This window comes from Elgaria multicarinata, chromosome 5 (assembly GCF_023053635.1).
Source record: "Elgaria multicarinata webbii isolate HBS135686 ecotype San Diego chromosome 5, rElgMul1.1.pri, whole genome shotgun sequence".
In the NCBI taxonomy this organism is placed as follows: domain Eukaryota; kingdom Metazoa; phylum Chordata; class Lepidosauria; order Squamata; family Anguidae; genus Elgaria; species Elgaria multicarinata.
This window is the reverse complement of record NC_086175.1, coordinates 95,674,213-95,688,924: the sequence shown is the minus strand read 5'-3', so window position 1 is coordinate 95,688,924 and position 14,712 is coordinate 95,674,213. Positions and strand designations below refer to the sequence as shown.

The following is a 14,712-nucleotide window of genomic DNA, read 5'->3' as shown; positions in this document are numbered from 1 at the left end:
GTGACCAGATTTAAAAGAGGGCGGGGCACCTGCAACTTTAACTGTTGTGATGAAGAGGAAATTTCCCCAGGTTCTCCGTATATACAAATGACACCTGCTGAAATTCCCTTTTCTATGCAACTGTTAAAGATACAGGAGCCTTGTCCTCCTTTTCATATGGTCACCCTAGTTGCAACATACATGACATCCCGATGCGTGCCTGATGAAGATGGTGTCTGGTGAAAGAGCTCCACATTCATACTGATGTACACACACAGAGTTCTTCCATGTGACTTCCTCCCATCTAGTATTCCATTAACTTTTTTGGGGGAAACTGCCCAGAAGTGATGATTTGGGAATGCATTTGCTGCACTTCTGAATCCTGCATTGTGCATGCAGAGATGGCAGACCAAAGGAGACAACCAGTGTGGTGCAATGTTAAGACTGTAGAGTGTTAGATGTAGGCCAGAGGGACCCTGCTTAGATCCAAGGTATGGATTTCTATCCAAGGTATGATTTCTATAGTGGGATGAAGAACAGCTGCAAGGCTGGAGAGGAATCTTGAGCAGTAACTGGAGGAGAAAGAGGCAAACAGCCCTTCTTTGTGCATTTCAAGTAGGAAGAGGGCGGGGGGGGGGGGAGTCATTTGAAGATCTATATAGTCTCACCGTCATTGTTTACATCTATCTTCTGGAATACCATGTTTGTGAAATCTTCAGGAGACATCTCTTGGTTGCCATTGATAGCTTGGATAGCCTGAAGAAATAAAAATGCAAACATGTCAACAAATTTTCATATTGCAAATATAAATGATAGCTGCTGTGCCACTCAGCATTTGTGGGTGGGGTGGGGCTGAGAGTAGCTATGAGTCCCAGTAAGTTCTCCAATACTGAGAATTAGAAATTAAATTAATATAACAGAGCCTAAAGGATTATGTATGTAATCTGCATATCATTGAAGGCCCTATCGGCTCATGTGATTTATTCTGAAATGCAGCTACATTTTTATCCTGCCCTAGAGAATTCAGTCTTTCGTGATATTCTCTGTCATTTAAATTCAGGATTATCTTATACAGCTGTATGTACATGGTGAGAAGGCTTAAGCAACTTTTCTCATCACAAATAAAATTATGTTTGACTTAATCCCCCTAATGAAGTGAGTATAGCACACTAAAAGTACCATTGAGCATCACACTTCACATGTGTGCATGTGCAAAGGGAGTTTACATAGGAGAACAGTAGAAGGGAGCAATTCAAAAAAGAGCAATGTGTGTTTCAAGTTTGCATTGAGGGGTCACATATCTCCATTTGTCAATATCCCATGTCAAAGCACCATACACACAGTAACCGCTGAGAGATTATACTATACTCAGTGGTATTTAAATACCACAAATAAATAAAGAAGGCTACCTATATCTGAAGAGATATGGTACTGTCTGAAAAGATCTGTATTACATGCCTTTTCTGAACACTTGAAAAAACTCTTTTAAAAAGTCAAACTAGACATCAAAATTGAGACAAATCACATCTCTATGACATATAACTGCTCTGTGTAACTCTGTCCTCATTTCTACCCACAGCCAAGGATGTGAAGTGAAGGCAAGGAGATGAGCCAGACGTTAGGAAGAGAGGGGTGTGTGAAACTGTTATGTTAATAGTGCAACATGTAGCTGAAGTGTGTGTGTATTGATATAGATTAAATGTGTTCAGCCCTGATTCAAATCAGGACCACTGCATATCAGGAAGGTAGGAATAAACCTCCCCATCACTATTATTTGCTTCCTGAAATTACTCTCCCCCTGAGGTTAAAACAGAAAAATGTCTCCATTAGCATCGGAGAGGGAGAAGGGACACAAAACAGCATCAATTCCATATTTTGCATCACATTATGAATCAACTAAATGTTGGGGCTGTTAGGGCCCTGACTGCTACTGTACAGGATTCATTAGAATAAATGTCTATATAAAGGAACTTAGGGCTGAACCCTATCACTTTCACCCTTGGTGATCGGAAGCCCCCGAACCCGGAGGTGTCCGGTCATCCAATGCAGGTCGGGAGGAACAGCAGAAGTGCCTCCCCATCCTCCTCTCCTGAAGATTTTGCAAGAAGGGCTTTTTAGCCTGTCCAATGAGGGAACTTTGGAGAGGCAGGAAGAGACTCAGGATAACTCATATTCTGGCTTCTCTGATCTCCTCCCCTCCACACTCACCAGAGTGCCCCCTTTCTGCTTTTCCAAACTTGCGGGAGAGGAGGGTCAAATCTCCAACTCCCCCTTCCAAGGTCGGAGTGAACAAGACTATGGTCCCTGGGACACTTGCCAAGGGACCATAGAATTGCTCTCTTAAACTACATATGAAGTTAGGAGATACATATTTTAATTTAGCGAGGGCTCAGGGGGCTGTGACTGATTGCAGTGGTTGGATTGGATGTATTTACATTTAAAGGGTGTGTGTTCCCCACCACCCCCATCCAAAAATGGACTGCAGAGAAGGACTACATTGAGTGCTCCTCACCCAGTCCAGCCGCTGCAGTCAAATGCCCAGCCCTCTGGACCTGTTTTTCATCCATTGCACACAAAAGTCAGGAGACTGATCCTGGATCTCCTGGCATCTCATGTAATTTGACTCTTAATGTACACAGGATGTGTTTTCAGCGTACTTGGTCTCCATTTGCTTAAGAAGTCGGCCAGGATGCATCCACCGTTGTTGGCTCCTTGTGTGAACTGAGCGTACATTTTTAAGACTCCTCTTCCCCCCTCGAAGAGTGATGGTCCACAAGTTTGGGTCCATCCGAGAAGTAAGCTGGATCCAGAGGGTTTCCAGCATGCTTTGAGGGCTTGTAAACCTCAGTGGGGCACTGATTTCTCAGTGGATGAGCTTGTGGACTGCTATAACATCTGGCTGACCACCACCATTGATCATTTAGCCCCAAGGTAGAGGATGGCTCAGGGTCGCCCACACAACTCGCCTTGATTTTCAGATGAGTTGCATGGGATGAAACAGAGGCTGCATAGATTAGAGCAGCACTGGAGGCAGACCCAGTCTCTTGCTGATCATGAATCCCTTGTGTGGTATCGCCAAGAATATCATAGGGCTGTGATGAGAACAAAGAAATCTTTCTTCTCCTCTCACTTAGATGCAAAAAAGAACCGGCTGGCCTCTTTTCAGTGCTGCACAGCCTGATAAATCCTGACTGTGCAGCAATGGTAACAGAGCCTATAGTTAATAGATGTGATGAGTTTGCCCAATTTTTTGTTGGGAAGGCTAGTGGAATTAGGGCTGTTTTTTCTCCAGGTCTACTTGCAGAGTTGCCGCTGGAAGCTCTCAGGACATGACCTATGCTTGATTGCTTTGGCTTAGTGTCTTTGGTTGAGCTGGAGAGGATTTTCGGTCAGCTCTGGTTTACTACCTGTGGATTGGATCCATGTCCAACTTGGTTGATACACCCTGCTTGGTTGGTGGTGGATCCACTTCTAACAGCAGTGGTGAATGCATCCCTGATGGAGGCTGCCTAAAACTGGCTTGTGTGGCCACTCCTTAAAAAACCAACTCTTGATCCATCGTTGCCAGCAAACTAACGACCAATCTCCAACCTTCCTTTTCTGGGTAAAGTGGTGGAGAAGGTGGTACTGGAGTGGGTTCAACAATTTCTCCATGTCTCAGATTTTCTAGATCTTTTTCAATCTGGCTTCAGGCCAGGTCACAGCATGGAGACTGCCCTTGCCACGGTCTGTGATGATCTTTTTTTAGCAATAAACAAAGGTCGTCTGTCCATCTTGCTGTTATTGGACCTTTCAGCAGCCTTCAACACAGTGGACAATGAATTGTTGATTAGACAGTTGAGGGCCCAGGTAGGACTAGACAGCCTGGCTCTTGCCTGGTCCCAGTCCTACCTTAATGAAAGGGCTCAGTTGGTTACCATGGGCACTTGTGCATCTGCCCCCACAGCCCTTCCCTGTGGAGTTCCATGGGGTTCTATCTTCTCACCTTTCATGTTCAATGTGTATGTGAGGACACTGGCAGAGTTAATTAGAGCCCACGAGCTGAGGAACCATATGTACACCGTTGATACCCAGCTTTATATCTCAGTGGGCTCAGACCTCAATGGGGCAGTTGCTGTTCCGTCTCGGTACCTAGTTGAGATCTGTAATTGGATGTCTCGAAGGAAGTTGAAGTTTAATCCGGAAAAGACTGAGTTGATGGTGGTTGGTCATGGTCAGTGACTGGCAGATTCAATGCAGGAATCCAACCAAGGATTGTGACCGAGGCGCAAGACCTGGGTGTCATTCTTGACCAATCCCTAACTCTGTCATCACAGCTGGGCGCTGTTGTCTAGAGTTGCTTTTACCAATTACATCTGCTCCGCCAAGTTCACCCCTTTTTGTCAGAGGCCTGTCTTACCACTGCAATTCATGCCCTGGTCATCTCCAGGCTGGACTATTGCAACTTGTTTATTTATTTATTTATTTATTACACTTATATACCGCCCCCATAGCCAGAGCTCTCTGGGCGGTTTACAGAAATTCTTAAATTGAGATAAAAACAAGTATACAAAATTTAAAATTTTAAAACACAGAACATACACACATAAAGCATTAAAAACTGTTAAAAAAATAAACATGTGGGTGATTAAGATGTGCTGCCATGTGCCTGGGCAAAGAGGAAAGTCTTAACCTGGCGCCGGAAAGATAGCAGCATCAGTGTCCAAGAGATCATTCCATAGTCTGGGGGCCACCACCGAAAACGCCCTGTCCCTCGTTGCCACACTCCGAGCCTCTCTCGGAGTAGGCATCCGGAGGAGGACCTTAGATGTTGAATGTAGTGACCGGGTATATTCACGTCGGGGGAGACGTTCCATCAGGTATTGTGGTCCCAAGCCATGTAAGGCTTTATAGGTCAAAACCAGCACCTTGAATTGGGTTCGGAAACATACAGGCAGCCAGTGCAAGCGGACCAGAGCAGGTCTTATATGGTCGAACCTTCTGGTTCCCGAAATCAATCTGGCCGTCGCGTTTTGCATGAGCTGCAGCTTCCGAACCGTCTTCAAAGGCAGCCCTACGTAGAGCGCATTGCAGTAATCTAACTTGGAGGTTACCAGAGCATGGACAACTGAAGCCAGGTTATCCCTGTCCAGATAGTGGCGTAGCTGGGCCACCAACCGGAGTTTGTAAAAGGCACTCCATGCCACTGAGGTCACCTGAACCTCAAGTGACAATGATGGATCTAAAAAAAATCCCAAGCTACAAACCTGTTCCTTCAGGGTGAGTGCAATCCCATCCAGAACCGGTAGAACACCCCCCATCCTGTCAGCGGAATCACCTACTAACAGCATCTCAGTCTTGTCTGGATTGAGTTTCAGTTTATTAGCCCTCATCCAGTCCATTGTCGCAGCCAGGCACCGATTCAACACATCCACTGCTGAAGATGAAAAGGAGAAATAGAGCTGCGTGCCGTCAGCATACTGATGACAGCACACTCCAAAGCTCCGGATGACCGTACCCAGCTGCTTCATGTAAATGTTAAACAACATGGGGGACAAAACCGACCCCTGCGGGACCCCATACTTGAGAGTCTACGGGACCGAGTAATGTTCCCCAAGCACCATCTTCTGTATCTGACCTGCCAAATAAGAGTGGAACCACTGCAGAGCAGTACCTCCCACTCCCAGCTCAGCGAGTCGTCCCAGAAGGATACCATAGTCAATGGTATCGAAAGCTGCTGAGAGGTCGAGGAGAATCAACAGAGTCACACTCCCTCTCCTGTCTTTCTCCCGACATAGGTCATCATACAGGGCGACCAAGGCTGTTTCCGTGCCAAAACCAGGCCTGAAGATAATCAGTCTCATCCAAGAGAGTCTGTAACTGGCCCGCAACCACCCGCTCAAGGACCTTGCCCAGGAATGGAACGTTTGCCACCGGCCTATAGTTATTAAGATTTTCCAGGTCCAGGGAAGGTTTCTTTAGGAGTGGTCTCACCACTGCCTCTTTCAGGGAGCCCGGGACCGCTCCCTCTCGTAAAGAGGCATTAATCACTTCCTTGGCCCAGCTGGCCAACTTGTTGTATTCAAGGCTTTCCTTGAAGCAAATCCAGTGCCTACGGGCTGTTCAAAATGTGGCAGCCAGGTTGGTCAAGGGGTTTCTGAAGTTGTCTTCTATCACTTTGATGATTCAAGAGCTTCACTGGCTGCTGGTGGCTGCTAGGGTGACCTATAAGGTTTTTTTTAACTATGTATAAAGCCCTGCACTGCCTGGGCCCTGGTTACTTGAGTGCTCGCCTCACTCCTGTGTCCCACCATTGGCAGACTCGCTCTCAGGTCCCCCGCTACAATTTGGAATGTGCAGGAGCCAGGGCTTTTTCAGGGGCTGGCTCCTTGTTGTGGAGCAATTTGCCACCGGAGATAGCAGGCTCTTACTGTTAATTGTTTTAAATGCCTCTGTAAGGCATTTTTACTTTCACAAGAGTTTGGGGGAGGGGTGGTTTAAATTTTAATGTGGGTTGAGGGTTTTTAATGGAAATTGTTTTATGTTTTATTGTAAAGTGCCATGATGCTAGAAGTGGCAAGGTGGAGCTATAAAGATGTTTTAAAATAAAATAATAATAAAAAATACATACCAGAATGGATCTCAGAATCACTTACCGTGTGGGCATCTTGCTCTAATAGAGAGGTCTATGAATGCAGCATTTTTGAGATCCATAATCTTTGGGCCAATCTCCAACTTTGAGGAGATGCTAAGCAAAGTGTCTTCTGGTGGGGTTTCATCCTTGGACAGTGGGCCCTGGCAAGCTTTTGTGGCCATGGGGCAGTGTTCTGACCTGCAAAGGGCAGCTGGATCTAGCTACCCTTTAAAGATTGCACAATGCCTCAGAGTGGCTCTAGGTTGGGGTCTTGTGAGACATTAAAAGGGTGGCCATGTCAGCTCCACAAGAAGACCAGGTAGTGACACCAACTCTCAACTTCTTCCCTTCCAGGATATCTCAGTGTAGGCCCATGCCCCCCTTTTCCACTGATCCATAGGACAAAGAGGAATAATGAACATATTATTACTACTACTCATAGTTGAAGCTCTCAGGGCAACATACATAATAAATACAAATACCAGATCATTACAGAAGCAGTCATTAAACTCCATTCAAAAACACCGATATGTTTAAATAACTGAATTCCCATAGAATGCTTCATGGCAAATATATGCAAATCTATACAATTTCCTTACCGAGAATATGCTTATGAGTTCTCTTTTGTCAATAGTTCCATTCCCGTCAGCATCATATAGCTTAAAATACCATTTCAGTTTTTGGTCAATTTTCCCTCGTATGACCAGATTTATTGCTGCTATAAACTCCAAAAAGTCGATAAATCCATCCTAAGGAAGGGAAGAAATGTACATTTGTAACATTGGTGGTCTTTCATTTATTCCAGCAATAATATTTATACATGGGCCATCTGCTGCAAAAATAATACAAGTTTATTTAGAAAGCACCTTATGTTTTCACTCTAGGCCTGGGGTAGGGGACCTGTGGCCTAATTTCAAGGAGGGGAGGCACAAGAGAGAAAAAGATATAGAGAGCATGGGCTGTGCAACTTTGTAATGATGCAAATGGCACCCACCATTGGCTGCAGTTCCTGATGGATTTTTCCTGTATGTCAATGGCCCTTGATAAGAAAAACACACCTAGGACATTGTAAAAGGTGGACATACCAGCTCATAGTAAAGCAGTACACAAAACGCTTGACACGTAAAAGCATGTCCTATCCTGTGAACTAGTGGCATTAAGATTAATTTTGGGATGGAAAACAGAAATTCCATATACACTGTCAAACTTCTGTTCTTAAGGACGTTCTATGACACAGTTGGCTTTTCACACAATAAATGCACAACTGTTACTCATTTGTTGCAGGGGATCCAGCTATCTAGCTGTTGTGGAGCAGGGACACTGTGGTTTCTGAGTAATTATATTGTAATATTTTGTACGTAGGGAATGACATTCCCCCTCCAAAAAACACAGTCATCACTATTTCTGTTGCCATGTCAAATGTAGACGGACACTTGCCTGTGACATGAACAGTGGTCTGCAATATTATTTCTTTCACACACATCCCATGTCTATACCTTTCATAATTTTCTCCATCATGGAAAACAAAGAACCCAGTACTTCTGTCTCCAACTATGAGATATGCAGACTTAGGTGCACACATGTCTTTCCCCTCTGCTATTGTCTCTTGTCAAACACCAAATCTTCCTCTGTAAAAGTTGCTTACATGTGCGATGAACGTTTGTACCACCAGGGCCAACAATGCCATTTTTATATCACCTTCGATACTCTGAAAAATATGCCCCTAGTTCAGCCTAAGTTCTATAGCTGAGAAAGAATGTTTAACTATTTTAGCCCTCATTGTTGGGCTGCTCAGTTTAAGCATAAACCTAGGGAAACTGCATAATCCCACCAAAGTTTGAAGAACAAAAGGTGTTCAAGATAAAGTAGGCTTTCCATGAATTAATTTTTTCTTTCTTAAATGGCTGATAAAATTAAGATTTAATCCATTCTTGTTAAAGGCAGCTTTATTTCGTTTTGAAAATGCTCACTGAATTCATGTACTTCTTTTTTTAAACATGTCAGGGAATTATGTTTTAACTTGAAAGTCACCTGGGGGCCTATTTTAGGCCCAAAGGTGACAAATAATTTTCAATATATATAGGTCAGATATATACAGGCCACTTAATCTGTGCTCCAAAGCCAGGCTGATTCACAACACAAGAGCAATGTGGTTTAGTGACAGAGCAGAGGTTTTGCATGTGGAAAGTCTCAGTTAGTAGGGCTAGGAAGGAATCCTGTCTGAAACCCTGGAGAACTGCTGCCAGTCAGTGTTGACAATACTGGGCTAGATGGAGCAATGGTCTGACTCAATATAAGGCAGTTTCCTATGTTCTTCTGCGCATACCCAACACAAACATCACATACTATTAGTGTAGGTGAACAGCGGGTGTGATGCCAATCTCCCATCCCTCCTTTATCAATCTGATCAGTTTTCTTCCAAAGACACTGAGGCAAACTAGTACTGTAGAAGTTCACACATAGTCAATATTTTCTATGAAGTGATCTGTAAAAACACATGCTCCATTTTGTTTTCACCAGAAAGTCTTGTTGTGCAGTACTTTTTGAATTTGGGGGTTCAGCACATAATAGACGGAGGCCTTGGTGTGATGAGGTCAGCGGTAGAGAATTCTATATGCAGGAAGGAGAAGGGAATAATGACATGAAGGGCTAGATCATCCTCTTGCTCCCCCCCTTTTCTTTAAAAAGGAAAGACAGAAAAGCTGAGTTTTTCAGGACCTTGAATTATTTGCACCTGTTGTCAAGCTTGGCAATTGCAGAGTGTGACTGCAGTATCATGGAATTGCTGTAGGAAGAAAAACCTGTGAAATGGTTATACAATTGGGTAGGAACACTCCAGCTTCTGCAGTTATAGAACATCAAAAGCCCACTGTGTTTGCCCGCAGACGTCAGAGATCGTAGTGCCCAGAAAAAGCAACATGGTATGTGGACGGCATTAGGACATTATGCAAGGATTAGGTAATAAGCATTGGAAGCTTAACGGAACCATTATCCATCTATGTTTAGAATAGTGTTAATAATCCCCAGAATTCTTTAAGGGGATTCAAACAGCAATCATTTCAGATCCTTAATAATAATAATCTTAAAATGATCATATTGTGAAGGTGAAATCCAAAAACCAAAGTGTTACTTCTGTGATGTTGTAATCTAATCATATAGTGACTGATTCCTATAGCCCTGCTCCTGAGATGTGCACATGGCTTTTTGTTTTGAATAGCAGTTCCCCTGCATCACATGGTAGTGTGGCCAGCTGTTCTACTTTACAGAGGACAGTCCTCTGTTATGGAAAACTGGCAGAGGACAGTCCTCTGCTTGAAGGTGTCCTCTATCTGATGAGCTGTCCAGTCCAAGTCTAGTTTAAAGAACAATAAGGAGGGAAAGCAGCAGGGCCCTTGAAGTTATCCATTAACATTGAGCACCTGGACAGCAGACTGAGCAGGTATACAGGACACCTGGGCATTCTTCTCCACTATGGTGAGAAGTATTATATTTCTATTTTAATTGCAGTGATTATTTCTAACTTTTCATTTATACGTATAAACTAAAAACAAAGTTTATTCATATAGAAACAGATTTTAAATGACACTTTTAAGAATTATTCTACTAAATCTCACTCACTCCTACCCTCACTAACTCCTCAACCCTGATTCCACAAAACCCTGACTGACTCCTCTAACTCTCTTTAACCAACTGCTAAACTCTCAAACTGTCCTCTCACTCCCCCTACTCTCTCTTCATTCCAATCAACCAACCAATCAGATGACAATTGCACTCCTCACCATTCTAACTCCCTCCTCCCACTTACTTACCATTTCCTGAAAATAAAAGAATTCAAAGACAGCAAATCTAACCCTGAACTAAACTCTTAAACATACACATAGAAACAATAACAGAAATCATCATTTCGTCACAGGCTGCATATTCAAAAGCCCATACACATTTATAAAGGCAGATCACTCAATCGAGGCTTGAGAAGCTTGGGAGCTCTTTCATTATAGACAGCAGTCATTTATTCCCCCAGAGAGTTACAACATGGTAACACAACACAGGCAAGGATGTCTGACTCTCTTCTTCTCTCTCAACAGGGTTGATATGGGAGGTAGGCATGGTGGGGGCACCTGCAGACAGCCCACACCCCCACTGGGGCCCACACCTGACTCTCACTCTGGTCCAGACAATGATAGTGGTGATGAAATGGAGGAGCTGAAGATGCCACTACCTACTTGATCACTGGCTCTCTGCCTGTCAAGCAAGCAATAGTAGCAATGGTAAGAAAGAGGATGAGGAGCAATAGCAGCTCATGACAATGGCAGCAAGAAAGTAGATTCACTGAGGGAGTGGGGCCCATTGAGGGTGTCTTGCCCAAAGACCCCCAAGAACCTGAAGCCAGCACCCTGTGCCAATACCACTGCCTGTCCTGGATGAACTAGGCCTGTTACTGTCCTGCGTTAGTTGTAGCAGTCTCAGTTACAGGGCTGAGGTTATTACTTGACTGCAAGGTCAAGTAGTAACCCAGGCCAATGTTCCAGCAGAGAGGTTTCTGTTCAAGGGAGATCGGGCAAAGCAGGAGTGGTCAAACAAGCAAAGGGTCAAAGCACAATTAGGCAGTCCAATACATATGCAATCCAGTAGTAGAGTCAAGCAAGAGTCCAAGGTTGTAGCACAGGGCAAGGTCAGAAAACCAGGAGAAGCTGGTGAGATGTTATTTTTCAGCAACTAACAAGCTCTGACTGCAAGCTTTTAGTCACTGTGGCTGCTGAACCCCACACAGAAAATGTCTACCTTGATTTCATTTCAAATCAAGTCATCTTGATTTTGATTTGCAAGTTTTGAAATATGTGGGCAGTGTCTACTAAAAGAACAGACACCAGAAGTGCGGGTGGGATTTCTGGTTGTCAGGGCTGCTATCAATAACTTGCACAATCCTGGACCTACTCTATTACCTTGGATCCCACTTATGTTATATTTATATCCTGCCATCTGGCTACTTTGGTTTTTTTCCTTTTACAACTCTAGTCCTAGTTGGGGAGGTGGGGAGTCCACTATTTTTGTAAAACAGAAGTATTTGAAGTGAATACTTCAAGAGTATTCAAGCCAAGCTCTTATCCACAGTTTTCCGGTGCAGAGTATTCCAGAGCTGAGTCGACACTCCTTTTTTAGCTTCATGTTCATTTTGATGTCTGCTGAAAAGGGGCTCCCAATTTCAGCAATTCTCTGCACTTCTGAGAATGCATCTAGACTTTCAATGCTGTCCTTTCGGTGCCATTTTTCTTTGACCTCGCTGTCCTCTGACTCACTTGTCCTCACTGACCTCTATTGTTCTGTGACCCCACATGATGTTGTTTACAATGTCACAACACTATATGTGATGTGGGAATGCCACTGGCACTCATAAAAACTAATTGTATGGATGGCCACAGCCAATGAGATTAAAAGGCAATACAGACAAATGATGCTGAGGATTAGAAGGGCAATGGGGAAGAATTAGAATGGCCCGAGATGAAGTAGCAACTAAGAGAAAAAAAGGTGCTGAATGATTGTGAAACATTGCAGATGTTCTGGTGGTTAAGTAGGGTTTTTTTTAGTACTCTGATCAGCTACATGTAATTTGTTATCTATACACAGCATAAAATCTGACCAACCGTAGAACACTGGGATTCATGCAAAATAGACTTTTACAAAACAAGAACAAGAAATTCTAAAAGAATTATGTGTTGCAAAATTCCAAACATAGGTAGCCCAAGTATTAACTTAATTCCTCAAGCCAGAACTCAGTTACCACTATTCACAGGATTGCCACGGGCCAGTTGCTGATTCTATTCCTGGGGGAAAGTGTATCTAATTTTTATCTCATCCTTCTTCCAAATCATTCACATGTACATGGTCTCCCTTTTATGCTCACAGCAACCCCATGAAGTAGGTTATTCTGAGAGATAGTGACTAAGTGAGCTTTATAGCTGAATAAAGATTTGAACCAGGATCTCCCTAGCCTAAGGGCTTCTCCACATTTAGCAAAAATCCCACAGCCTTACTGGGGCTTTTACTTCCAGAGTCTTTGCAGGTTTAATAATTGGCACAACACACACCCTCCTGCTTTTGCCAGTTCCTTCCAATATGTTTCAATTATACCACCAGCAAATGGGGCTGTTTATTTCATGATTTTGATTTATTATCATGTTCTTGGGGTTTTATAAAATAGCGGATTACCAATTGAAAACAGCGGGAGAGGCATTGGAGGTTGACAACGATGTGCAAAGGACCTGCAAATGTCCGTGAGTGACCAATCATGAATGTGCAACAAATTGCTTATGTGAAAAAGCTCTAAGTTTAACATTCTAGCCACTGCACCACATATCAGGTTACTATTTGTTCATGGTAAGACAGAAGATGAAAATACATGTTAAAATGCATTGTTTTGAACTCTTGAAATTTAAGGCAATCTTGAGAGTGATGGTACCATTCTTTGTACAAGATGGTAGATCAATAGACTGCAAGATACACTCAGATTTAGGAGTGGGGTTGAGGGGGATGGACTGGAAATAGGACTGGCCCAAAAGGAGGGCCTGATAAACAGGGGTGCCGCTGTTTTCTCCCTGGGCATCCCAGTCACACATTTAAAAAAACAGCAAGACCATATGTCAAATGATCCCCATATCACAGCATAGAAAATAATTTATCTACAGTGAAAGGATGAAAAGCTAAATCACAATTGCACAAGGATTATCATGCTATCATATTATTATTATTATTATTATTATTATTATTATTATTATTATTATTATTATTATCATCATCATCTCTTGCAAGGAACCCAAGGTGGCTTACATATTCCTCCTCTCCATTTTATCCTCTCAACAACGCTGTGAGGTGGGTTAGGCTGACAGCCAGTGACTGGCCCAAAATAACCCAGTGAGCTTCATGGCTGAGTGGGGACTGGAACCCAGATCTTCCAGGTCCCAGTTCAACACTCTAAACATTACACCACACTGGCTTGCATACCTAGACAGTCTAGATATTTCAAACACAAAGGCCACAGCTAGACGTAAGGTTTATCCTGGGATCATCCAGGGTTCACCCCTGCCTGAGCACTGGATCCCCTGTGTGTCACCTAGATGAACAGGTTTGACCCCTGGACAATCCAGGGATAAACCTTAGGTCTAGCTAAGGCCAAAGTTTAGATCACTAAGCCATCCCCCTGCCTTTTAAAATACTTCTTAAGAAGTCTCAATAAGATAGAAGGGAAAGTTTAATATTTTATCAGGCCAAGTGTTGGGTTCTGATAGCTTAAAAACAAAGTCACCCATCATTTCCTACTAAATATATGCATAGAAGGAGGAGGAGGAGGAGGAGCAGGAGGTATCTGAATGACTGTATTTTTATTATTATTATTATTACATACCCGAGGCTCTCTGGGCGGTTTACATAGGATAAAACACTTAAAAACAATATACAAACATTTAAAATCACAAAAACATACAATTTAAAACCACAAAAAATACAAAAACAAAGCCAGGCTAATTACATATTGCTAAGAGGAAAAGTCTTGTAATCATTCCATAGGATTGCAATAACTATTTGTGGCAAGGCTCTTGCCTTTTAGCGTTATTGCCCATTTGTTGTACTATATTAGATGTAAAATATATATTAGTTATGTGAAAATGTTCCTCCTCCTCTCAATTTTATGGAGTGTGCTGTGCATGATGCCCTATTTAATAGCAATATTGCAATTAGTATTTAAGAGTGCTGAAAATTGCATCTGATTATTATCATGGATCAACGCATAAAACAATGTGCTAAATCAGTCTTGCCCAACCCGGTTCCCTCCAGATGTTTTGGACTACAACTCCAAGCATTCCTGAACATTGTGCATGCTGGCTGTTGCTAAAGGGTGTTGAAGTCCTAAACATCTGGAGTTACATGCTTGGGGAAGGCTGTACTAAATGATCAGTTCAAAAAAAAAAAAAAAAGATTGAAAGAGAATTTCAAGTGTATTCAGTTTAATGGAAGGGTCTATAATGGGTCTCTAAGTCATGCACCTACCGGAGCAAGGCAGGGCAACACATGTATCTGGATGAGAATTTCTCCCACTTGTTATCTTGACAGGAAATGACCTCTCTGTA

The 14,712-nt window shown here is 43.0% G+C and overlaps 1 protein-coding gene across 1 annotated transcript in view; it reads right to left on the bottom strand.

Annotated features, from left to right (window-relative positions):
• Positions 1–14,712, bottom strand: part of GUCA1C (guanylate cyclase activator 1C) — a 32,296-nt gene that overhangs the window by 673 nt on the left and 16,911 nt on the right. The window contains exons 2-3 of the mRNA XM_063127621.1: positions 7,192–7,341; positions 648–735 (exon numbers count right to left, since the gene is read on the bottom strand). Of these exons, the coding sequence (XP_062983691.1) occupies positions 648–735; positions 7,192–7,341 (238 nt within the window). The remainder of the gene's footprint in view (positions 1–647; positions 736–7,191; positions 7,342–14,712) is intronic.